Source organism: Giraffa tippelskirchi, chromosome 14 (assembly GCF_054371585.1).
Source record: "Giraffa tippelskirchi isolate mGirTip1 chromosome 14, T2T-mGirTip1v1.2.pri, whole genome shotgun sequence".
NCBI lineage: Eukaryota > Metazoa > Chordata > Mammalia > Artiodactyla > Giraffidae > Giraffa > Giraffa tippelskirchi.
Genome location: NC_137288.1, coordinates 53592068 through 53618827, shown reverse-complemented (window position 1 = coordinate 53618827; position 26760 = coordinate 53592068). Strand labels below are relative to the sequence as shown.

The following is a 26760-nucleotide window of genomic DNA, read 5'->3' as shown; positions in this document are numbered from 1 at the left end:
GAAAAAATTTAAGATATAATGAACACACAGCCAAATGACAGGTATTCAATGTTCAGCCAGGTCAGTTCTGACAGCTGTGTGAGCCATGTGGGCAGAAGGATGGTGGCTGGCAGGTGACTTCAGGTGCAGACACGTGGGGGAGTGAGCACCTTTTTCCTTCCCTTTCTCCTGCCATGTCCCGAAGACATGCAGCAGTGGACAAAGCCAGCACCACAGCCTTGCAGGTTTTGCCCTCCAATCTGGATGACCCGAGAGAGACTGCAGAGGGCTGGAGGGCAGGAACAAACATGGATGTGCACCGGAGCTGGGGGTGACAGGAGCTTGGTGTTTAGTGATGCTGGGAGTCCCACAAATGCAGCGGGGGTCAGGACGGCACTCAGCTCAGGTCACTGCCAGGCCCATCCTCACCACAGATAGCACTTGATACCAAAAGACGTGGCTTCTGTTTCAGCTTGTCTTGATGACAAATTTGTTCTTTTAAAAATGTCACAAAACAAGCAGAACTGGAAGTTATGTTTATGCTTCTCTGTGGCTCATTTCATGTTCTTTTGATAGTTCCAATATGTTTCTGCTCTTGAAAAACTGGTTTTGGCCCAAGACAGTGAGAACTGTAGCTAGATGTCTTGGGAGGGCCAAGGGACGGTGAGGGTGGTGGCCAGGACTGGGGCTGGACAGGCTCTGGGGGAGACAACTTCACCCAACTGGGTGGAGGGTTTCTGTGGCAGATGGTTTCCAGTAGGTGGGCAGCAAACTGGACTTGGCTGTCATGATGGCTGTTCAGAAGTCTGGGTGCCTGTCAAGGAAATTCTGTAAAGCCTTAGCTGTATTTATGAGAATTCTCACAGTATATTGTCAAGTTAAAAAAAAAAAAGACTGCATTTCACTGGCCCAGTTTTGTAAGAAAAAGTACACAGGTACATGTGGGTAGAGAAAAAACACTGGAACATTGGGTTACTTGGGATTTGGGGCTTTAAAGAACAGACTCACTGAAGTTTCTCAAGAAAACTGGCTTGTTGCAAGCAAACACCCACACAAGGATACAGGAAAAGCAGAAAACATGAGGCTGAAAACATGAGATCATTCTGGGTTCGGGCAGGCCTGAGCCTGTGCCAAGCGGGCTTCGCTCTGTCTTGTGACTGGCCAGCCCGTGTCACCCCTTTCTGTTCCTCCATGATTCCGGTGAGCACAGGACCTGCCGGGCTGCACTGGTCCTTCTGGCCTCACTCTTTCAGCTAGGCCCCGCAGCGAGCAGCTCCTGGTCCTCACACGGGGAGAGAACAGCGGGGTCCACATCGTGGGGTCCGCCTCACTGTCAGACCGCGGCTGGGGGCAGGCTGCTTTAGGTAGGACCCTTCTGCTCCCCGGTCCAGCCGGCACGGTAACCCCCGGGTCCCGGGGTCACCTGACCGGCGGGGCAACCCCAGGTGTGCTCAGATCAGGCACACACACGTTGACCTAACCATGGATGACGGGAGAAGACGCAGTTCCGCATGGTGCCGTGGCGCCCCCTAGAGGGCGATTGTCACCCGCAGGCTCCAGACCGGCAGGTGGACGCCCCTCACGCACCCCTTGTCCCGCAGAGTGTGGAGCAAGGCTAGCTTCCCGCCGCTGTCTTGCTCTGTGCTCAGTGTGTCTTGGAAGCATCCAGAAGAGCCCCAACCCTGTCTGTCCCCATTTCTCAGGAGAAACATCTGAATTTAAGAAATAATTTAATCATCTCCCTCCCCCCGAATCCATTCTGTGAATCCATTACTATCAGGAAGATCAAGCAGTAAATGAATAGTAGTTTTCTCCTTTGCCCTACGTTCAGTGGATGTTTGCTTTTCTTTTTATCTAGAAATCAAAGAGAGAAAAAGAATGGGAGAGTCTTGGACACAAAGACATGGCTGTTAAGAGACCCGAGTACCAGAGGACGGGCTGCAAAAGCCCACACCTCTGGGCGGTGGGAAGGCCCGGGCCTTGCTGTTTGAATACTGTCTCCAGAGTCGCCGAACGCCTGCACCTCCTGAACATCACTCAGGATTCCTGATCAGTGAGAATGTGTTCTTTCAAGGGGTCAAGTCCACTTCTGGAGCCTGGAGAGGAGACTGCCTGGCGCCCTGCCACAGCCCAGGGATTCCTTGAGTCTGTGCTCTGGCCCTTGTGGAAGGAGCTCTTTGTGTCTGTAGTCATGTCAGAAGGCCCCTGGGAGGAAACCCGGTAGGTCAACTCAGAGGATGCATAAAAGGAGGGTTGTAAACACTCTGGGAGACAAGGTTTGTTTTAATAAACTTGTTTTAATAAACTAGCAGTCACCTTGGAACGATGACACGGCTCTGCTTCCTCCTCCCCTCAGGGCACTAGGAGCTGCCAAAGATGCTGGGCGCTTTAGAAAACAGGCATGGACAAGGACACTCCAGCTCAAGAATGTCACGGAGGCCCCACTGCTGGGCGGGAGGGAAGGGGGATGTAGTACAGCCATGAAGGCGGTAGTTCGATGCAGCAGCAGAGGCGAGCCCTAGGTCAGGTGCTTTACTTGATCAAAATACATTCTTCTTAAAGATCATTCTCGTGGGATTTTAAAAATCAAGGTTTGGAGTTTCTTGCTGAGGTTTTTGTTTATTCTGATTAGTTTAAGGAAGTTGAGATGTGGCTATTTAAATGAATACTGTGGCCTGACTTTATATTCTTAAAATCCTTTATAAGGATAATGAAGTAAATCCCAGGTAAGAGAAAACACAGACCATAGGACTATCTGTCCTAAAATCTTATCACTCAAATCTTAGATTCCGTTTGGAAACTATTTATTAGAATTTGAGAAATGAATATATGTCACTGGTCCATCAAACATGTGACTAGATCAACAGTTTGGGGGGTTTTCAGTTACTATCAAGATTCCCGCTAACAAAGAATTTTGTCCTTGTCTTATGTTGTTAGCATGTTTGTTAGAGATCAGGTAGCTAGTCATTGAGAGGGACTCAGTTTTTGCTGGGCGACAAAATAGATTTTTTAAGGAAAAATATTTTAAAGAAAAATTCTGCTCATGTCTTTTTGAAAATTGAAATTTTAGGTATGTATTTCTGAAAAGATAACATATGCTCATGGCTCACAGTTCAGGGATAAAAGGATCGGTCCCTTCTCATCCTGTCCTTCAGCCTCACATTCGCCCGCTCAGAGGCAGCCAAGGTTTTCATCTTGTGAATCCTTCCAGGTATTTTATGTGTACAAGAAAATGTGAACATTGTAGAATACCATAGGTTTTAGGGTTCCTCAGTTGGCAGTCCCCTGGAGCAGCTACAGAAGCAAACAAAAAATATTCCCAGCAACCTAGGTCTCCTGGGAACGGACCTGAGCTTGTTTATCTGAAAGGATAATGTGAGTGGAAATGGGACTAGATGTAACCGCTGGAATCAAACGCATTGGAATTCTCCTTTAGGCAAAACCTACTACAAACACCTTTGGTACGCCTGCCACCTCACTGACTGGCTGCCCCCCTTGTCTGTCCAACTCGTACACATGCTGAGGGGCCCTGAGAGTAAAGTTCTTGGCGAAGACACTCAGAAATGCCTCCACTTCCTGTCAGCGAGATCTGTACCCCAGACCAGTACAGACATCAATTCCACCAGTACTTGCTTTATTCCCCAAATGCCCATAGGCATAAGTTTCAAAAGTTTAATTATCAATACTCCAATTTATTTTCTTAAAACACCCCCCAAACCTGAGGAACCTACTAGCAGTACCTGGAAGAAAATCTCAGCAACAATCCAGGGGGAAAAGCCACTTAAACAAGCGGCAAAGCCAAAAGTGTTACAAAAACTATAGAACATGACCCCAAACTCTGTCCAAAGGCAGGGAATATAGGATCAGACTTGGCAGATGGAAGGAATACTCAACACAGGTGTTTGTACTCCACATGGAGAGTGTAGAAATATTAGTATTTCCTGAGTTCCCTGCGGCCCAAGTATAGGCTCTAAGTTCTTAAATGTTTTGGCTACCAAGAGTTAGCCACCTGGTTGTGGTGGGTGTTTAGTTGCTAAGTCATGTCCAACTCTTTGTGACTCCATGGACTATAGCTCGCCAGGCTCCTCTGTCCACGGGATTTCTCAGGCAGGAATACTAGAGTGGGTTGCCATTTCCTTCTCCAGGGATCTTCCTGACCCAGGGATTGAACCCAGGTCTCCTGCATTGCAGGCAGGTTTTTTACCATCAAAGCCACCAGGAAAGCCCCAGAGTTAGCACCTACTAAATCATAAAGTTAAAGATTATAACAAATTATTACTGCATTATCCTCTTGTGAATTATGAATAAGCTTAAAATAACAGATGTAGCAGTGGAGGAGTAAGTCCTTGTTGATCAATGTTTAGAATGTCCTTTATTGAAACTCAAAGCACATTTTTTTTTTAATCCTCAGAAAATGTATCGTGCTTGAGAGTCAAACTGGCTTTCAGACAAGTTCTTTTCGTACTTTGGCTAAAGTACTATTTCTTGACTGATTTACTAAATTATATTAGTAAGAATTTATACTATGTAAGGCAAATAAAAAATATTAATTGCCAGACCTCAAATGAAAAACTGCACGTCTGAAAACATTTGAATGCAGATTTTCTATTGTTTGATGGTGAGATGAAGAGGCATGAGGCGAGCCTGGCGGGGTGAGTGGGATCAGACTAGAGGCCTGAGAGGCCTGCTGAGGAGCCGGGTCTGGAGCCGGGTCTTTATCTGCGTCCATTGCGGAGCCACTGTTTTAAGCAGAAATCTGATAGGATCTGCTGAGTTCATTCATCCATAACCCAGTCAGGGCCAACCTCCAGGGCGCAGGGTACTGTGTTTAAGGCAACTACAGAACAGAAAAACAAGGCCCCTTCTTCATGGGCTCTGAATGCTGGGTGAGAAGAGATGATTAACAACAGACTGACTGGTAGATACTTTTGCGGGGGGGGGGGGGGGGTGGGTGGGGTGGGGGGTGGGGGTGGGGGTGCTGTTACTGCCGATTAAAACAATGGAACCAGAGGGGGGTCACAGGGAGGGGTTGCTGCTTCAGAAACAGAGGTGGAGAGGCCTCAGCTGAGGTCTGAGTCAGAACAAGGAACCAAAATCTGCACAAACAGCAGAAACGGCCGAGGAAACAACTCCTGCAAAACCCAAGGGTGGAATGAAGCTGCTGTGCTGGGGGGCAGAGCTAGCAGGGGTGGACAGAGGAGAGAGGTGCTCTGAGCGATGAGGTTGCTGAAGCTGCAGGCTGAGGGGCTGGGGAGTCGCGGCCATAGGCCCAGGGGCGCCTCGTGCCTCGTTTCCTCACGTCTTTAAATCTGACCCTGAGTTCCGTGGCAACGTCAGCCCGAGAGGCTGTCACCTGCCCTGTGTCTCACAGAGCCCTGGGGCCATTGTGGGGGGCCCTGAACAATGAGGGCTGAAACCTCCAGAAAGAGGCATCTGCAGGCTCAGGAGCCTGGCCCTCTGCGTGAGCTGCTGGCCCTCTCAGAGCTCCAGCCTTGTCCAGGGCCTGCCGAGCTGAGGCACCCCAAGGTTGGGGAGGCCCAGACCCCTTCTGCAACCTGCTCTGTGCTCTCTCCCCTTCCCCCCAGCAGCATCCCCAGGGGCAGGTAAGGCTTCTGGAAAACAAAAGCAGGAAGTCTTCCTGCCTGATTCCTCCTGGGCACCTCAACCCTCTGGGGCACAGGAGCACCCAGGCCTGGCTCTCCGCCTGGAACTGGAGCTAGGGTTAGGTGGTGATGACCATACAGGCAGTCTCGGAGGTTTGCCCTGGCTTCAGTGTGAAGCAGTGAGCTCCAGGGGCAGGAACCATTAAGACACCGCAGGGGTGACCGTGTCTGAATGGGGGGTGGGGTGGGGGAGGGAGGCTACCTTCAGGCAGTGGGGCATCTCTGCACTCTCCAGCTTCCTCCATCAGTCCCAGCAGCACCAGGAGGACTGGGGGCCCTTCTCTCCTCTTATCTGCTCTTTGAGCTCTCATTTCAGAAGCCAGATGGCAGAGTTGTAGCTGCCTCCATCCTGCCAGCATGACTTCAAAATAAAAAGATGTTAAGTGAATTTATTTTTTGTAGGTTAGGAAAAACCTCTAAGAACTCAAGAGCCGCAACTTCTAACCAGCAGCTGCAGGCTTGTCTGTGGGCACTGTGGCCTGGAGCTGATGGGTCTTCCACAGCAGCCTGCTGCCTGGGGTCCGCCCCACCGACTTGTCAAATTCAGAGGTCCTCCCCTGACTCCAACCCTCCTACGTCAGCTCCTCACAACTGCCGGCCCTGGACACCTTCAGCAAAAGAACAGCTTTCTGGATCAAATGAATAACCTTTCCTGAAATTGATGCTACTCCTCAGGTCCGTCACCCCTGACGTCAAGCAGGCAGGCAAAGGCAGCCTGTCCCCTGGACCTTCCCTTCTCCACTGGGCCGTCACAACGCGGAGTCTGGGAACAGCCCTGACCTCACTGCATGAGAAGCCCAGGGCGCTCAGCTCTAGCAGCCCTGCCTGTCGAGTCAGGGTGGAGCCGACAGGCCTCTACTCACTGCGTTCTCAGTGCTCCTGCTGACCAACCGACCAACCCTTGGAAGTTCACGTGAGGCTGTGTGGCTTCACAAGGCCCTCAAGGCAAGGAGAATGTACGTATTTCATTTCCAAGGTTTCCTCATGTTGGAGTAAAGCCCATGAAAAAGCAGACAGCAAACTTGTGAAAGATCCTTTGTTTCAACAGATCTGTAGGGACGTCCAGAGAGAGGGCGACATGCCTCAGCTGACCCCTTAAACAATAAGTGCACCAGCCAGAAACGGCAAACTTATTCTGGTTTGCTACGTCGATGTTAACAAAAAATATTGCACACTCATTTCAATTTTTTATTAAAATACTTTTTGTTCATAGTGACAACCAAAGGAAAAAATACGTAATTTTATATGTCATCGATCATGTAAAATACAATAAACATAAACTCTTGGGAAAGAAGAATAGATTTTAAAAATCTTCAGTGAAGATTTCATTAAAAACAAACTTTAAATATGTGGCTTCTTATATTTACCTTATTTTCCAGAAGTCTTGGTTTCTTTTCTCTATTGTGATGCTATTCTATTAATAAAGTTATTCAAATATTCTAACATTTTATCAATTTTGCTTTCTGAAACTTTAGAAATCATATTTCTAAATGAATGACTCTCTTTTATAGCATTTATGTAAACACTTACTGCACTTGGATTATCATTTGATTTGGTACTATTGTTGTGAACACAGTCTTGGTAATAATTAGATGTTATGGTGGGCAGAAAAGCACGGACATGTCTTACTAATGGACAGAAACTTTTATATATGACTTTTAGAACACCTACTGGTTTAAGATTTAATTCTTTTAGATCTAGTTATAAAAAAGGTAATAACATGATTTTTGATTTTTTTTTAAACCAGAGCTTCAGTATAGAAGTGAATTGTGTTTAGAATGATAACAGATGGTATAAATTATAGTAGAGCTATCAGTTTCCCAAATGCTACACTTTTAATTTGGAAAACTATTGTTCAAAACCTGAAGTACATTATAGAATTGGAAACGGAATTGTTTAGGTGAATGCTTTCTTTTAACTCTTTCATAAGTCAAAAAGTTAAGTAAATTTGAATATAAAACTTACCATTACATTTAGGGATAATTTCTATTGGGAGAAATATAGATAAGAAAAATTAGCTAAAACACAACATGGTTCAAGAAATTATTCTTCCAATAAGTGATATTATATTTTAGAGCTTAATAATGAACATTGAAAAAGGAAGATAAATGCAGTTAAAGCTTGCTGACATATTTATGGAAAATTAAGCATGTTGTCAATAAACACAAAAGCATTCCTCTATTCCTAGGTATAAATGACTCTGAAAAACAGCAAAGTGGAAATGAAGCAGCTGGCTGCAGATTTCTTTAAAATTTTCTCTCTTAAGTTCAAGAAAACCTTTGGTTTTATAGGTATTAGTGAAGAAAGGGAGCTAATGTTTGTTTTCAAGGCACTTGTAAACAGAGGCATTCTAAGTAAAAGTAAGAAGACATCCCAATGTTTTCTCATCTGAAAAATACATCCATGAGCTAAATTTCTGCTTTGTAAAAGGCTAAAGTACCTCGAGTGTTCATTAGAGTTATCTGAAAGACAGAAAAGGTATCAAGTCTTTATATTATATGAAAGTTAATCATAATATCACATATGATCTTGTAACTACTATTCAGATAATGAATACAAAAAGAATTATCAATTTTTATATACTAAAATGTTTAGATATACAAAGAGGTATTCCTAGAAAGTTATTTATAATTCAAATACATACTATTGAGAAATTAATAATTTTGTAAAGCTAAGAGTCTCTGAACATAAACATGTACATTTCAGTTTCACGCTTGAAGATCAAGATTTTATTACCAAGAAGGGCACATACTATTTAAGCTTATCTTCATTGACACAATGTTCTGTAGTGTATTTAGAGTTAATGTCATCTTGAACAGTGTTATCTGGGCGTGGGGTGGGGCAGGTGGCAGTTCATAATCTTAACCTCCTACTGTGTGATTTCCTTTGTTTAAGGAGAACACTTGATTCAGATACAAACATAAAGGAAAGGTTACAAAACAACAAAATAATGAATGCAAATAGTTTTAAGTTTGTTTCTATTAGAATCCTGCCATTTTCAACACTCCCCATTCATACTTGGATTCTCTGCTCTGTCCCCTCCGACCACCTGTCCACTGGAGGGCGTGGCGCTAAGGCTGAGTGGGCTCATTCCCCCGTCCAGCGAGCACAGCCCTGCCGTCTCCATACAAGGGTCGCTGTCCCTGGAGTCCAGGAGGCAGTGGTTTCCCATTCCTGGAGCTCTTTACGCTGGTACCTTAAGTCAGAGAAAGCTCTCCCTTCCCATTTACTGAGCCATGCTCTTCACAAAGCCTCAGGTGTACCAGACATTTCTTGTAAAGATGCTTCATACGACCCACACCAGCACTCTGGGCCTGAGTTGGAGGAGGAGAGACTCTCCCTACAGCTTTGTCATATGTGGAGTGCAGGACTGAGTCTGCTCCAGAGAGTTCTACATTGTAAAATACAGGAAGCGTTTACCTTCAGAAACCAACGTAAAGAGGTTTCAAATTAAACTTTTATGGTGATCTTTTGGTGAGATCTCAGAATGATCTATATGAATATCTACCCTACGCACAGAACGGGTAAATAATACCAGGCACAGTGAAAAATGGCAAACAACTCTAAAAACTCAGTGTCCTAGGAGTAGTACAATGAAGAAATCATAACTCATTAACATGCTCTAAACCTTTGACACAAGAGGCTTCTGGAATGTGACAGAAAACGACAGGAGGCTTTGTGTTAGAAGCCTCTCCTCTCTGCAGGCATTCTCTGTGCACCTGCTCCTCACATGACCAAGACTGTAGGTGTTTAGAAGAAAGGACTCCCGCCAGCAGCAGGCAGGAAGAGCAGTTAGAATTGGAAGTCAGCACAATCCTGGATTTGTCAGACTTTAAAAGTAACTAGGTCCAAACTCTTTACATCTTCTCAACCTGCTGCATTTGGATGCAACCAGTAGACATCACTGAATAGCTTTCCATATCATACCTCTGACAAAACTGCTTCGGTCTGTACATCTTCTCCTTCCTTAAAACATGCAGTTCATACATTTGACAGTTTTGCTACCATAGTCGATACACTCTGGACCGATGCACTCGCAGCAGGCATTATGGAACCAGCGATACTTGGAAGCACCCATGGACTCGCAGGATATTTTACACTGATGTATGGACATGCAGTCATCAAAGTAAACCACAGTACACATGTGTTCTGAAAAACCAAAGATTAAGTAAGGTTTCAGGGCAATGAGTAGGAAAGGCAGGAAATGCTTTAACACCTAGCTGAACACTACTAACAAGTTATTTATCTAAGCTCTGTTGCTGTGAGCCTGCCCAGGATGGTGGGTGAGGTGTGGGGAAAAGAACACATCTGTTAATCACATTGAGAAGGGAGTCTCCCGCTCCAGCTCAGACACAGAGGGCTTCCTTCACCGCTTCCTCAAATTTCACTTTGACCTGGAATGAGATCATTGGGCATCTCTGATAAGGAGAGGATCCTCCAGCTAAAACAAGTTTGGGAAATACTGTTTTAAATTTATACTGAGAATTTACAATAAAATAAACTTCAGAAATTCAAAGGATGCAATGTGGTCAGCAATGTGGCACAACTCAGCATTGGTTATTAGAAATTACCCTGGTTGGTGTCTCTAATAATTAGCTTCGTGCTTATTATTAGTTCATGAATATGAACAGTCTTGGAGAAAAACTTATGAATTATTTAACATGTAGCATGTTGATTATCTGTATTTCAATAAGAGGAAAGTGGTACTAAGACACATTCATACATTTCTGAAGTATCCCAAAACCCAGAATTTGTCTTATAAAGCACTTTAACCTGAGGGGAATTATGGATTCTTACTCTTTATTAACGAAAACTGATCTGCTTTTATTACTGAGGGCTGAAGTTCATACTACTTCAGATAAGTAGGCTTCTAATGGAGGGCACAACAAGAAAGGCAAACAAAAAAGCACAAATTATACTGCTTGTGTGTAACGCATCTCAGATTTTAAGAGATAACTGTAATACTCAAACCTGTCTTATCCTTCCACAGTGGACCTAGGTGAAGAGTTGTATTTGGAAACATCACAGACTTTATGAAAGTTACATCCCTCTTACATTCCAAAGTTCAGGTATGACTTTGCTCACTAATACATGTTCCTAAACATGCTTCTCCATGTCTTACACATCACTCTCTCATTCAGTTTCCCTCTGACCAACAATGCTCACTTGCAGAGCACTGGCTGGGGTCAGGCTACACCTGGAAGTCAGGTGTCTGTAATACCAGCTGGCTCATTACAAAACTGAGCTGATGGCCTGGCATCATTCATGACATCAATGCTATTACAGAAATCTGGACTCCTAGGATACTCCAGATGTTACCTGATGATGAACAGCTCTGCATAAGGTAAGCAACCCTGTTGCGGTCTCATGAAAATAACAATGAAAGCCTAATGCAAATAAAATTAGAATCAGGTTATCTATTTTTCAGTGTAGCCTTTATCATCGAGAGTCTGAAGGAGTTGTGAGAACAACTCCTTGTTTACTCAGGGATGAGGTTATTAAAGTCCAGAACTTTCTTAAGACTATATACACTCAAAACCAAAAAGCTGCTCTAAAAGATGTTAAAACAGGCTTCACAGACCACACAGAAAGCAACGGGGGCAAGAGAGAAAAAGCTGACTTTGGCAGTTACCTTTGTCACTAGAATATGGAGCGTGAACATTGTTACTGGGAACAGACACGTTTTGGTGGTGGGGTTGGTTCACGGTTTCTAAAAATGAAACCAGGTTCTCGTGATGTGAGAGCTCTTCTGCGACAGGGAAGGAGACAATGTTCCAGTTCAGCTGGGTGTCTCCTTCTGTGAGCGCCCGGAAGAGGGAAGGGATGGGCTCATGAAGCTCCTCCACTGTGCTCTTCGAAGTTGGTGGCGTGTCGCTATAGTTTCGAGGATTACACATTCCTGGTGGTGGGGGTGGGGATATGGGAAGGAAGCCAAAGAGAATAAAATTTCTTTTTCTCACTGATTGAAATGTCATGAGCTATTATTAGGTAGTGCCTTGAAACCCAAGCTCCAAAATAGTAAAGTCAGGTGCCTTCTAACATTGTACACACACACACTTCCCTAGCTTTTTTGCTGAGAGGGCCTAGAGGCAATGACACCCTAGTAACATTGAGCACATCAAGGGCCCAGATCTTGTTTTCTAAATACCAATACTTGGCTAAGAGGAACAAAGCTCCTTGGGGAAAAGAGTGGACTCTAGGGCTGGGTTAGGGAATGTCCAGAATGACACCTTTCTGTGCCAGAATGTAAGGAAGTGATCAATGAATGATGGGACATGCCAAAAGACATAGGAGGCAACTTGAGAAGGCTCCCATTGGCCAAACTGACAATTTTAACATTAAAATAAATAATGACAATAATGGATTACCACTCTATGAATAAAATAGGGAATTATGAGTCCTTACATTATAAATAAATGAATTAAAAAATGGAGAAGGGAAAGCTCTTCCTTTTATTCTCCTAGTCTCTAGGAAACACAGAGGACAGAGTAACAAGTTAAATAACCACAAGAAGCTCTCAGTCAGATCCAGAAAGTGGCATATTTTCCACCAGAACTCTCTAGTTCCTTCATCAAGTCAATGGAATTTTAAAAGGTGATGGGGGAGGTGGAACTTTTTTAGAATAAAAGAAACTAAAGAAACCCAACAATCAAATATACTAAGTGGATTCTGCTGGATCTCGCTTTGACTAAAATAACAATAAACAACCCTTAGGCAACTAGGGCAATCTGAACAGGACTGGGTGTTGGATATGAAGAAGTACTGTTAAACATGTTAGCTGTGGCACTGATATTATGTTATGTAAGGAAACTCACTCTTTCTCGAGATGAATAACTAAAGCAGTTTGGAGGCACAGTAAAACTGTGTATTTACTTTCTAACAGTCCAAACAAACAAGGAGGGGACAGACACACAGACAGATGATGGACGGAGCAGGCATGGCTGTTGGCACTGGGGACCATTACACAGCAGTTCACTGTGCTCTATATTTCTGTGTACATTTGGAAAAGTAAAAACAAAACAAACACACATCCAAAACAAAGCCTGTGGGTAGAGATCCAGGATCTAAAAACCACAGCATCTGAGAAGTATGTTGAACAGCAAAGATGAAATAAGCTATGGTACTTCCTTGTAAGAGAAAATCAGAAAAGAGGAAGAGATGCTCTTACACAAGGAGAAAGCTTCCCCGACATGGTTCAAGTCCACAGTAGGAGACGGGACAGGAAGCCTGCCTGCCCTCTAATCTGGGTCCCCTCAGAGGTCTGGACCCCACCCACAGAAAGTATGGGAAGTGTTTCCACTTAGAAGGGAGATGCAGCCACAGGTCTGCAAAGGACACCAAGGGAGCCCAACCTGGAGGAGAACTGCCTACAAGGAGGAGAGTGCTGCCGCACAAAAAGAACTGGAATATCTAAACTTAACGCTAGAAACAGCAGCTGAAGTTAAAATGAGAGATGAAGTTACGTAATGAATTCACTCAAAGTTGAAAACCGGTCATTAAATCCTTAAAGGTAAATAATATTTTGGAGGGGGCAACTAGCTAAGAAGCATACCAGTTACTTCTAAAATTGTAGAGATATGAATATATATAATTAATCTTTCTCAGTGGAAGAACTGAAGAACTCTTCCTAGAAGAAGCCAAATGGCACTATTGTGTGACGGTTAAAAGACACACCCACTCTCTCTCTCACACACACACATTCTCTCTCTCTCACACACACACATACTCTCTCTCTTTCTCTCTCACACACACACATACTCTCTCTCTTTCTCTCTCACACACACACATATTCTCTCTCTCTCACACACACACATACTCTCTCTCTCTCTCTCTCACACACACACATACTCTCTCTCTCTCTCTCACACACACACATACTCTCTCTCTCACACACACACAACCTCTCTCTTTCTCTCACACACACTTTCACACACACACACACTCTCTCTCTCACTCACACAGTATTTTAGGCAATGATAAAAGTACATTTGTGTATTTGGCCTCCATGTTTACGGTAAATGCTTTTACGTGTTTATCAGGAGTTAATACCATTGTCTCTTTTTTGCTTTCATTATAAATACTAAATTAACTCATATTTAATGCTCTAAAACAATTCAAACTTCTTTTATTTCAGTTAACATCACACACACACACACACACAAAACTATACCCATCAAGGGCAGAGAATAAACTGTCCATTTTGGGAGGACAATGCAGTAAGAACTCATTTATTTGACAGTCACAAAACACTGGCATGCCTTCTGTGTGCCAGACACTGGACCAGGTACTATCTTAGATACTGAGATATAGGGACAGGAGAAGGCATGTTGGCTGCAGCTGTCACAGAACTCAGTACAGGGCAAAAGAGAATAAGACACTGAAACATTAACTCCTCTTTGGGAGAGTCCAAGAGCTGAATGTCACCGCTATAGTCTCCCTCAAGCCCATGTCACTGCAGAACTCTGGGAAGATTCAGGAGCAGAAGACCTATTTTATCTATAAAACAACAACTGCATGCCCCCTTACAAGGACAATCAGAAGAGGGCTCTTGGAAATTAAAAATGAAAGCCAATGGAATTCCCTGGCGGTTCAGTGGTTAGGACTCTCCACTTCCACTGCAGAGGCCACAGGTTCAATCCCTGGTTGGGGAAGTAAGATCCTGCATGCTGCACAATGCAGCCAAAAGAAAAAACAACAAACAACTCTGCTCTCTGCCAAGACTGACCCACCCCCACCTCTGGCCTCCAGGCACCTATTCCTGACCTCTCTCATTTAAAATAATAAATAAAATTAAAAAGTAAAATAAAATTTGCATGACTTTAAAATATATATAATTGTATAAACAGTATAAAAAATTAAAAATAAAAAGTAAAAAAAATAATCTTCTGCTTGTTCCTCCACTCTTACTTCACAAGAATTTCTTCTCACACCTTTTCTATAAAAATACAAATACATATATATGTAAATACTATTCGATACAAGCAAATGCAATGATGTTCTATACACCTTCAACAGCTTATACACACCCTAGTCTATGAACATAAAATATATTTATACTATTTAAAGTCTCTTAAAGTCAAGGATTCTGTGATAGGAAATATTAAGAAACTTAACATCAACTTACCAACGCAGTCACAGCACTCGTCCCAGAGGGTCCCAAGACACAGCATGCACTCCTTACAGCAGGAGCAGTTTCCTTCTCCAGGGCGGCACTGGCAGAGTTCCTAGAAATGAAGCAGATGCTCAGACTTAAAATTCCAAATAACTACATTTAAAATCGCTACTTTTTTGCAGCAAAAAAGCACTCCATAATATCTGCATTTATAGTAATTTACTCTTGGCACATTATTTTTTTTTTAATTTAACATCATTAACTATTTGTAAGAACATAAATATCTACAAAGTAGATATTTAGACTTGGAATTAGATTCAAGTACTACTTAGATCTCAGGAGATTTAGATTTTCTTTTGGACACATTCAATGAATGCATTTTGGATCCTTTTATCTTATTTTGAAACAAAATAAAGAGATTTTACTTCAAATCCATAACTTCATCTCCCACATGAACGCAACACACTCAGTACAAGAACAGAATCCACTTTCCAGCTACTAGATTCACTGTCAAATGGATGGCCAGTTGACTTGTAATGGGAGCTGTGGTTCCTCAATATGTAAAGTGTAAATAACAGCATCTTTTAACAGCTATTTTCATTGATCTAAGCATGCCTGGCGTGGCTGACTGTTTACAAAATGGGCAGCGATCCTTCCCCTGCCCATGTCACCCTCTTTGCAGCTCCTCTGATCAAGAGACAAGGGTCTACAGACCTCTTGAATGGAAGTCATCTTGAAACTTGCTCTGATCAACAGAATTTGGTGGAAGTGATTTAGTGTCAGTTCTGAGTGTGGGCCTGAAGAGGCCTGGGATGTTTTCACTCCTTCTCTTAGAATTTTGCTCAGCTGCCATGTGAAGCCCCGGAGAGGGCCACATGGACAAGTCAGTCCATCTGAAGCCACCCCAGCTCAGCCATCCTCCAATCAACCAGCAGCTGACAACAGCCATAAGAATGAGCCCAGAAAACCCGCTCAGCTGATAAAGGCCCAAGCTGCTGACCCGCAGAAAGAAAAGCAAAACAAATGGTTATTGTTTTAAGTCACAAAGCTTTGGGATGGTTTGCTACTGCACGAAACTAATTAACGCGGCTTGCTTTGTACATGAAGCTTCAAGGTAATTCCTTTAGCTTCTCCTCTACCCCTCCTCTGGCCACCAGAGCCACTGCTAAACAAACCCAACCTAAGGGAAACTCCATGGCCACATGGCTTACTCCAGTTGGTGACATTTTATATATGTATATATATATATATATATATACACATATATATATATACACACACACACACACACATATATACACATACATATTTAAACATAGCACAATATTCATCCCTATTAATCTTACTATGTTTCAGACCATTAGAGTCAATCCATCATTCTTATATGACATAATTTTTTGCAAGCTGATATTTCCAGTTTTAGTTAGAGGTAACTGACATGCAACACTCACTGTAATTAACACTGACATACATTAAACTTTCACGTTTAAGGTGTACAGCATGATAGTTTGATTTACATTTATTGTGAAATGATCCCTGCAGTTGGTTTAGCTAACATCCATCATCTCATATAGATAAAAATGAAAAAAAAAAAAAGATTTCTCCTTATGATGAGAATTCTCAGGATCTACTCTCTTAACAGCTTTCCTATCTGTCATATAGCAGCAGTAAATACAGTCACCATATGGGACATTACAGCCCTAAGACTTACTTATAACTGCAAGTTGGTACCTTTTGATCTTCCTTCAATTTCCCCTCCCAGAGATCCCACTTTTGGTAACCACAAATATGACCTCCTTTTCTATGAGTTTGTTGGGGGTTTTTGCACTTATTTCACTTGGCACAATGCCTTTAAGGTCCATCCATGTTGTTGCAAATGGTAGGATTTCCTCATTTTTTATGGCTGAATAATATCCCACACCCCTATATATATATATACACACACACACAAATATATGCAAATACACACACACACACACACACACACATACACACACACCACAACTTCTTTATCCATTTATTCATCAGTGGAAACTGAGGTTGTTTTCCTATCTTGACAGTCGTATGTAATGCTGCTATGACCATGGGGGTGCAGATGCCTCTTGGAGTTGGATGTTTGCTTCCTTCGAATACATCCCCAGATGTGGAATTGCTAGATCATGCGATGGTTCTATTTTTAATTTTTTGAGGAATGTCCAAAATGTTCTCAACAGTGGCTACACTAATTTACATTCCCATCAACAGTGCACAAAGTTCCCTTTTCTTCTGAAATTCTTCACCCCTTTCACAGCCTGTCCATGTTCCAGCACCAGCTTCAGAAAGATTACTATCTTCTACATCACTTTTACTTCAAAGTCTCCATCTTAACTAGAGAGCCGGTTGTGCTGAGATGTGGGATTTCTGTGTGGACTGGCTATTTACTAGTTCACTAAACTCCTCATGACCAACCCTGAGCACCCCTCTGTAGGCTGAACGTAGGATCCCAACCAAACTGGATGTTCACAGAGCCGGAAAGAAAGCCTGACCCAGTGCCTCCACTTTTGTCCTGCCACCGCCTCCCCCAGAATTCCTAAGTGGGTTTTATGTAACATTAACAGGCACTGTGCTAAGAGTTTTATAAGCATTATCTTGAAGCTCATAAAGCCCTTATCAAGTTATTATTTATCTCTATTTTCATATAATGTTATGAATTTGTACATCATTAGTAAGTGGCTGAGATCTGACCCCAGTTCTGGATCGCTATTCCTGCTTTTAAAACATAAAGCTTATTAATATAAATAATAATATAAAGCTTCTCATTAATGTAGCATTTCAGTAATTATAGTTATTACTTTCTTAGAACAAGCTCATAATTAAACTTAGCTAACCCTTCAGGTTGCTTAATCAAAGGCACTATTATATCTTTCACTCTCAGTACTTGAATACAATGACAAGTGCTACTGCCCAAGTTTAATCATTGTTTGTAAAGGTAAAATAAGTATCATTGGCATGAGCTGCAAAACCAGTGAGTTGGGATTTAATATCTAATTCTGTTTTTGCTTCAGCCAGTTAATGATCACATCACTGCCTCCCTGGTCTGCAAGGCTCAGGGAAAGTGTGAGTGCTGCTCCTGGTCCAGATGAAAGGCTGGAGGGGGCGGGTCACCAACCCAACCCAACTGGGCTCCAGTGTCCTTCTTCTGCCTCAGGGCTGCTCCAGCCCCAAGGCCTCCGCAAGCCAGACCCAGGGTGACATCCATCTCCACCTCTGTGCAAAGTACCACGCTAGGTCTTCTTAAAGCATGGTGATCACAGCGTTCAATACATTTACAGTGGAAAAAATTGAAACCTTATACTAAATAGAAAACAGAAATTTATACATTTGAGCTATCCTACATTGACCAGCACGAGTATTTAGAGATAATTTGGCAATCTGCTTCAAAAGCCTCTATGAAATGAAAACACGGCAGGATGAAAAGTTGTAAGAAGAGTCTAATCATTTAAAATGTATTTTTACTATATTAGTATCAGTGAAAATCTTGAATATTACAAAGAATTTCAATTTTTTCATGCCAAAAGACAGATTTCATATGATTATTTAATCTTTAGTGGAAAATCTTATTCTTTGTATGACTAAGGTGCTGGTGAGATCTTAATCCTCTATGCAAAATAAATTGGGGGGCATTATTCATCTAAGACTAAGCCAAGACTTATAGTTTCATTTTATAAACTCTTTATGAAAGAGTTTCATTTTATAAACTTCCATACTTCCAGGTCAGAGGTGGAAACTGGTCACTTGAGGGAAATTTTTATTTATATTCTGATGTAAAATCGCTGGTAAATATCTCCACTCTTTAACTGCTGCCAAAATCTGAGAGATTTGTTAGCACCATTGTTAAAACAGGTAAATATCATCACTGGAAATAGCATTAGAGTCTAGTGGACAGCAAACGACTTGGATTTACAGGGTCTGGATTCAAGTCCTAGCCCGCAAATGGCAGCATGTCATACCAAGTCTCAGTTTCTCAGATGCTTTGTGATCCAGCAGTCCCACTCCTAGGTATCTATACAAGAGAACTGAAAACATACATCCACACAAAGACCTATACATGAAAGTAAATAACTTCATTCATCATCACCCCAAACTAGAAACAATCCGTGTCCATCAGCAAGTGAACAGGTGAAGAAATTCACACAACAGAACATCACTCAGCAAGACCAAGAAAGGACTCCCTGACACACACAGCTGCACGGTCAATCTCAGAAGCACTCTGCTAACTGAATGAAGCCAGTAGGCACAAAAGAGAACACACTGTACGATCCTGTTATCAGACATTCTAGAAAAGGTGAAATTACAGGAACAAAAATCAGCCAGTGGTGGAGAGGTACTGAGGTTGGGGAGGAGGTTAGTCTTGACTCCCTGGGCACGAAGGGACTTTTAAGGGTGATGAAAATACTCCTATCTCAACTGCTGTAGTGGTTACATGAGGATATGTGACCAATCTCACCCCCAAAAAGCTTTGGGAGACTAAGGAATACCTCAGCTCATCTTCGAAGGACCAGTATAGTACACTGAGGCCCATAAATGTATTATTTTAACAAATCTGACCTGAAAAGTATAAAGCATTATATAAACATAAACTGGTATTAAAGAAAGTAATGCAGAAGATAGTTCTGAAAATATATTTCTATATTTTAATTTCAAACTAAATTTCTCTAACATATATTTTTTAAAAAACAAAGAAACATAAAACAATGCTGGTGAAAAATGCAGAATGTGAAAGTTGTATTGATATACAACAACCTTTATATTTAGGTGTTAAAAATCACCTAAACATAGAATAAAAAGGACTATATCAAATATTAATAGTCAGTATTTAGATTCTAAACAAGACTATAAATTGCTTCCTTTCCTTTTTCTTCTTCTGTGTGTTTTGCGGCGTCCCTTTGAGAACATAGTATTTTTATCAAGGCAAATAAATTTAAATTTAGGTAGTAGGACTTCTTAAGATCCAGTTTAATTCTGTGCAGTACAATAAAAAAAATAAGACACTCAAAAATACAAGCTGAGGTCCTTAAATATTAAACTAAACAAACCGTAACTGTTCATAATATCATGACCTACAACCCCCAGGAATGTAAGAACAAAGGTAATTATGAAAATGAACACTGTGGGAGCATCAGTAACCAACAAGGCATCAACCTGTACCTGTGGTGACACAATTTTCACAACCCTTACTTAGGTCAAATGAGTGTTTAAAAACCAAATATAAACAACACATCCTCAAATAGCCTTTATTCGAAAGAATAAACATAATTATAATTATGTTAGTTACAACAAATCTGTTTTGAGATATGAATAGTCTTTAAGGAGGATATCAGACAGACTTTCAAATTTGGAACAGAAATATCTAACCTGAATCTTATCAACATGTTCAAATTATAATTGGCAAACTTTTGCCCTGAAAATAATATAAACTTAAGTGAAATACTACTAACATTACGAAAACAGAATTCATCCTTTTGGTAAAATAGATCAGCCAGCATACAAGCTCATGTATATACATGAACTACCGAAATATATTAAATTACATCCATTTCTTATATGAACCTCATAACAAAACTTTAATCCTACTTCAAAAGTACCCCAAAGCATTTCTTTAAAATCATCCAGATGAGGTGAAGTGGGAGGAGGTGGAGAAGAGACTGGACTGGTCATATGCTGACCACTGCTGAAACTGAGTGATGGGTGAATGGGGAGTTATTTTACTATTCTCCCTATGAACATTACATTTAAAAACTTCCAAGTGTCCCGATAAAATCCTCATCTTTGGGGTGTTTTTTTTTTTGGCCCCACCACGCAGCATGTAGGGAAGCATGAAGTCCTAATCACTGGACTGCCAGGGAAGTCCCCCGCAACTTTGCTTTAAAGGGAAACAATGACTTATTCTTCCCTTAAATGACATCAGGTCTGACTTATTACTTCTGGATATTAATTTCAAAGATTTTCATGAGGCGTTCCCTGAAGCAAAACAGGACAAAAATAAGTCAGAGTCACAACTTTTAAAGACAGGGAAGTAGAAAAAAAAGAGGGAAAACATAGTAACGTTCATAAAAGGAAAGAAGAAACATTGCATATTATACACCAAAATATTACTAGTCTAGTAACAAAGCAAGATAACTGTAGCAAAACACTAACATGCAACTTAATTAGCACTGATTAAGGCACAAGGGAGAGTAAGTTAATTTTTTAGTTTACTGTGATTAAGAAAACCCTGATGTTACCTGAACTATTTATAATTTTAACTTGAAATACATTTAAAAAAGCTAGAATTATTAGTGAGAAACTACTTTGAAATTTCAACTTATTTCAGATAATCTAAGATTTATTGAGTAGTTAAATCACTTTTTAGAATAAAAAAACAGACTGTTGATTTAGTTCATAAAAGTGCAAAATAAATATTCAGACAACTGGCAAAGTGCTAAAAGAATGTATCAGTGATGTCTGAACCCAAGTTTGAACAGCTTCATGAAATACAATGTTTATATCATCCTAAATATGACCATAAATATTAGCTAAAAATACAAGTCAATAAAGGGTTTTTCAGTTCTTAATACAAAAGAGGTCTGGAGATTTCAGCAGTAGAAGCATAATATTGATCCAAATTTTAAGTATTCTTTTCAAAGAGGCAGAAGAAAAAAAACAGGAAAGATTTTGTTAGAAGCAAAATCTTGTGTTACCATTTTTCCCCTAAAAGAGGACAGCTCAACCACTCATTATATGAGCAAAGGAATACACCAAGATGACAATATTGCTTTCCTGATGTTAAAATTAGATTTCTTTCCTGTCAGCACAAAATAAATACTTACACAGGGACCAGCCTTCTACGCAGCAACTTGTAGGAGGGGTAGGAATGACTGTGTTGGTAAAACACATTTACACAACTCTGAGCTTCCAGGGAAAATGTTTTATATTTAGTTATTTCATGAGTTGCCGAGGGCTCAAACATAAACAAATGTTCTAACTTATCCTTACAGTACATCATTTCAACACTACAGATGTTGTTCAAACCAAACCAAAAGAACAAAAAACAAAGCTTAGGAGGGAACTTTCTTCTACAGCATGGCCTTCCTTAAAGTTCTTATCTCCCATCTCTGTTTCTGTGCGTGTTTTTCTGAAAGTTTAAGGAGAAAAGCTATCGTTGCCATCTAAAATGTCAACGTGCCTTGATCTATGTTGAGTGGAAATGTGGAATTTTAATAACTCAGTATGTGTGATGGCAAACAAAGCCCCAGCAATTCCTCACCTTCTCAGGGTTGTCAACCACTCTAAGAACCTCCTGAACGCTAGGGATTCTTTTCCTAGAAAACTGTACATATGCAAATTTGAATATAATTCTGGGGATCCCCTTTAAGAGAAGCATTTAGGAGGCCCAAAGACCCCAGCTGACAATTCTTAACATGTGAAAGGTCAATAGCTAATCTATTCCTCAAGTGAAGAGAACAGGAATAAAAGAGGGCATTCAAGTTCAAGTTTCTACCTGACCAGTCAGTCAGACTACACTCCATACAAGGGCAAAAAAGACAAGAACCAGGTATCTACCAATCAACTACCACCCCCAACACAGCAGAAACATCAGCCATTCAAAACAAACAAACCAAAAACTTCACTTCAGGAAAAGGATCAGCCTCAAGCAGAGAACACACTCTAGCATCGAGGACTTCTCTGATCCTCAAGCGATACCCTCCAGTCTATGTATGCCAGCCCTGCCCCAAACAGTCTGGCCAATCAGGCTTTTACGCTTCATTCTTAACTATAAAAGACATCAAAGGAATATTGTACATTTGAGGAAAGCCTCCTGCATGAAATAAATACACATTGAAAGAAAAAAATTATCTTGGAAGAAAGAGAAACCTAGGTAACAGAATGGGCTTGGAGGGGAGGGGAGAGACCTACCTCCATCTCCATCAATAAAACTTCTAGTAATTCTCAGAGGTCTCTGAGAAAATGGCATATTCAATACAAGTAAAAGTGTTAATATGAAAAATTAACAAGCAGAAAATAAGTTATTGCTAAAATTTTAAAATTCAATAGAAAGGGTTTTAAGAAAATCCTCAATACTCAAGGCCTCTATCATTTTAATCTTACACACTCTGCCACTATGCATTACCAAGTGCTATCTCCACTATTCCAGAAAAGGAGTAGATGATTCCTGGCTCTGAAGGAACAGGAATAAGAAATGCTCACATTAGTGAAACCATGGAGTTTTTTTTTTTTTAAAAAAAGAGTCCTATGTTCTTCCAAAGAGTTTACCAGAATCACCATCTAATAGGAAAAGCTGCACCTGATTTTCCAGTTTTTACACATTTTTTTTTAACCTACTTTTGGAAGCATTTTGTACTACAGATTTTTTAAATTAAATAGCAAAACAAAAACTTTTAAGAGTGTTTATCGACAGTAACCAAAAGCTTTCTTCTTTCAATACTGCCTTACCAAGCAAGGTCTCTAAATAAAATCCAATTTTTAATTAGCTGAATAATGGAAATCATAGTCTTGGAGAGTCAAAAATAATTTGAAATTTAAGTAGATTTCCACCTAAACATGAATATAGCAATTGTTATGAGACTGTTTCTAATAGTGAAAAATGAAGCTACATTGAAACAATGTGGGAAGTGGCATGGATTCCGCTATGACCATAGCACAAAGCTGGACTTCACGAGAAGACTACAAAATTTTCAGTCATCATTAAGCAGGTGTGTCAAATCAAAACTTCCAGGTATAAAACTACATGATATTAAAGAATTATTGTTAATTTTTAAATTGCTGATAGCTGTGTTCAAGAGTTCTTATCTTTCAGAGATAGACATTAGAATTTGATAAAATAATGTCAGGGGTCTGCTTGACACTAACAGAGATGGGGACCCTAACAGTGCAGGGGAACAGAGATGAGGCAAGGGAAGCCCTGGGTTAATGACTGCTGTAACTACTGATGGTTACTGTTGTTCATTATGCTCTTCTCTCTTCTATTTAAAAACATCCAGAGTTAAAAAAAAAAAAAAATTAACAACCAACCAACCAGCCTCTCTAGTTAAAAGTTTTGGTTTAAAATGCAAAGTGAGGGTACGTGGAGTATGAGATGGTGGTAACCACACTCACAGAAAGGCCAGGCTTCCCAGAATGTTAACTATTAATGAGCACCAAAACATCACAAATCAGCACAGAATACCTCTCATCTACAAAACTCATTATCACTTCTAGTACATATGTACAAGCGCTCTCATGTTAGGAGTACAGGCAAGAGTTGGCTGAGTCATACTTCATACAGAATTCAAATATACATAGTTTCAACAATGCACTGAATTTCTTAGCCAACAGCTAGAACGGAGGCTAATTAATACAGGCCCAAAACTGCTGATGGTCTAACAGGATGGGAAAAGGGAGAACAGCTCTATAAGACGTGATGTTCACCACTAATTAAGCCAACTTTATGGACAGTAATAATCAGTATGCGAATGGAAAGGCCATAGCCTTCGTGTTCAGACACAGGCCACGTTCCACAGCCACTTATTAGCTCTATGAACTAAGTCAATCGCTTAACCCCACTTTTCTCTTCAGAAAGGCTTGCCTTGATGGCTGAGAGAGATCACTGTCAAGTATCTTGAAAGCAGATTCTCCCAACGCCTGCGACCTTGAGAAACCCAGATCCCAAACCACCTAGCCAGCTGCTCCTAGGTTCCCAACCCTCAGGAACTGTGTAAATAATAAATGTTTACTGCATTAAGTTACTCTGTTTGGAGTAACTTGTTACACAGACAGACAATTAGTACATTATATTTAGAGAACAGTCTGTCTATGATTTGACTAGCTAAATCTATTTTTCTAAATATAGTAAGTGAGCCTCTTTGCTATGTAAACTAGATTGTCAACAGAACCCTTTAATTCACCTGAATAGATAGCTCATCTCCTTGTAACAGCCTGTTTACAAAGCTGGATGCTATTTCCTGTACTGAACTCCTTGAGTCTGAGTTTGCTTGTGAAGTATGGGGGCAAAACCCCAGACTAGTGTTACAGTTCTTACACTGTATTACATAGACACTCTCTCTGTATTTGCATTCTGTATCTGCTATACAATAAATTTTAATATTAGTAAAAAGAATATTTTTAGTCCTACCTGAATGAGGCATTTGCTCACATCACTGGCACAGAGTGCTTTGTTACAACTCAGTGACATAGGGACCCATGTCAGGAACATCAGGATGGTAAGAGTAAGCATAACAACAGAGGGCGACTTCATGATTCTTCAAAGACAATCAGCAACCCCCAGGAAGCTAAACAAACAAAAAAACAAACAAAAAACTTTAATTCAAAGGCAAGTGCTAAAGTAAAAACAAATACAAAAATGAAAAACAAATAAATAAACCAAGACTCATTGTTTGTGTTAGGACTTCTGAGTGATCCTTTATAAAGATTATTCTCAACAAAACATTACTTATACACTCAAAAAAAAAAGTTACTATTTTATATAGTAACATCTTGTTAGCCATCTTCAAAGGTATAGAATTCTGAAATTCCTCAGACTACCCAGAAATGGTGACTGTGAAAGTTAAAGCCAATAAGTAGTTTCAGTACTACACTGTTACTATTCAGCTTTAGTTTCAGGCCTACTATTCAACTTTAAGCCAGTCAAAAAACCCAAAAAACTATTAATATTGCATTATAAATTTTTAAAAACATTTAATGATATTTTAATTCCCACAATTAAAATTTAAAAATGCAAACTATTCTAGTGGTTAACTTATTACTATCTCATTTTGTCTCTTAACATAATTAGCTAGAAAGAAGCAGCTCAACGGAAGGAGTGGGCAGTTGTTTCTGAAATACTTTAGCGATTAACAAAGGGAAGAGTAAATTATTGATTGCATTAAGAACTCTGATTTATCAAAATGTGACGCTATTCTTTTACTTCTCTACCTTAGCTACCAGAGATTCTTCAAAGTTACTGAAAAAGATGTTATAATCCAAAACGAGAAAAAGACCAGCACAAATTCTGAAGGTGGTAAAACCAACCAACACGGTCATTAAATTTTCAAAAAGGAGAAGATAAAACTTTCTAGGGTTTAAAACACACACTCAAAATGGAATCAATGAAATAAATAGGTGAGGTGAGACGCATAAAAGGTACGTTTATGGGCCTTTCAGATCGCTGTAAACCTTTATCCTAAGCGTGAGGAAGAACAATAAAGCAAAACCACAGAAGGTGGAGAGAGAACCGGGCCTCTGTGCCCGGGCGGCTCGGTCCTGGACGAGAAAGCCTGGGGACGGGGCCAAGGCGGGGCCCCTCCGGGACCGTCGGACCCACCGCCCGCTGCACTGAACCCGGAGCCGCCGGCCGGTACTCGTGGCGGCCCAAGGCGTCGGAAAATGGAAGCTTCCTGAACTAGTTATCAGCCACAACCACTGAATAGGGGGTATTTCCCCACCTCACGGCTATCCCCGAGGCCCTCCCCGAGCCGCCTCGAGCGGGCGTCCAGGTGAACGAGGCGCCGAGAGGCAGGTAGCCGGCTCCTCAGCCGGGAGCGGCTGCCTCCGGGGCCTCGGGAACAAAGCGCCTTGGGCCGGCGGGCAGCGCTGACAGCGGCCCCAGAGGCCCGCGAGGAGCGACGCCCCGCGCCCGGCCCGTCTTGTCCCCCGCAGGCCGCCCAGGCCGCGCCGGCCCAGCCGCGGCCTCCAGACCCAGAGCAGTGCCCCCGCCCGCCCCCCGCCGCTCACCGTGCGCAGCGAGCTCGCCGGGCCCCAGTTCCCCGCGGGTCGGCCGAGCGGGCGTGCCGCGGGCTGTGGAGGGAGGCAGGCCGCGCCTCCACGCCGTCCTCCGCGCGGCGCCCGCAAACCTCCGCGCCGAAAGAGGCAGAGACCTGCCAGTTGCCGCCTCGCCCCCGCACCCCGTTTCCCTCCGCCCCCTCGGCTCCCGCCTGGGCCGCCGCCAGCTCCCACCAGGAGGCGTCTCTCACTCCCCCCCGCGCTCCTGTC

The 26760-nt window shown here is 41.7% G+C and overlaps 1 protein-coding gene across 6 annotated transcripts; it reads right to left on the bottom strand.

The window, feature by feature from the left end:
- Window positions 1–992: 992 nt before the first annotated feature.
- On the bottom strand, window positions 993–26760 carry TWSG1 (twisted gastrulation BMP signaling modulator 1). 6 transcript variants are annotated; one of them, XR_014074478.1, is made up of 8 exons: window positions 26503–26760; window positions 24905–25061; window positions 14767–14866; window positions 11275–11541; window positions 9570–9791; window positions 6506–6692; window positions 5845–6003; window positions 993–1833 (listed from the first exon to the last, which is right to left on the bottom strand). XR_014074478.1 is itself a non-coding variant. In XM_081561635.1 (6 exons), the coding sequence occupies exons 2-5, from the start codon at window positions 25025–25027 to the stop codon at window positions 9610–9612; spliced, it is 672 nt and encodes a 223-aa protein (XP_081417761.1). In that variant the 5' UTR covers window positions 25028–25061; window positions 26503–26760; the 3' UTR covers window positions 3600–6692; window positions 9570–9609. The 6 variants fall into 6 exon arrangements, 3 of the variants coding, with proteins under 3 accessions (XP_081417761.1, XP_081417760.1, XP_081417762.1); XR_014074479.1 differs by lacking the exon at window positions 993–1833 and adding an exon at window positions 4329–4816; XR_014074480.1 differs by lacking the exon at window positions 993–1833 and adding an exon at window positions 4329–4816 and having other exon boundaries at window positions 26214–26509.

Excerpts from the sequence above, each read along its gene's own strand:
- TWSG1 (XM_081561635.1), bottom strand. The coding sequence starts at position 25,027 with ATGAAGTCGCCCTCTGTTGTTATGCTTACTCTTACCATCCTGATGTTC. Across the intron at positions 11,542-14,766 it reads CGAGTGCTGTGACTGCGTTG|GAATGTGTAATCCTCGAAAC; the intron begins GTAAGTTGATGT and ends CCCCACCACCAG. Across the intron at positions 9,792-11,274 it reads TCCATATTCTAGTGACAAAG|AACACATGTGTACTGTGGTT; the intron begins GTAACTGCCAAA and ends TTGGTTTTTCAG.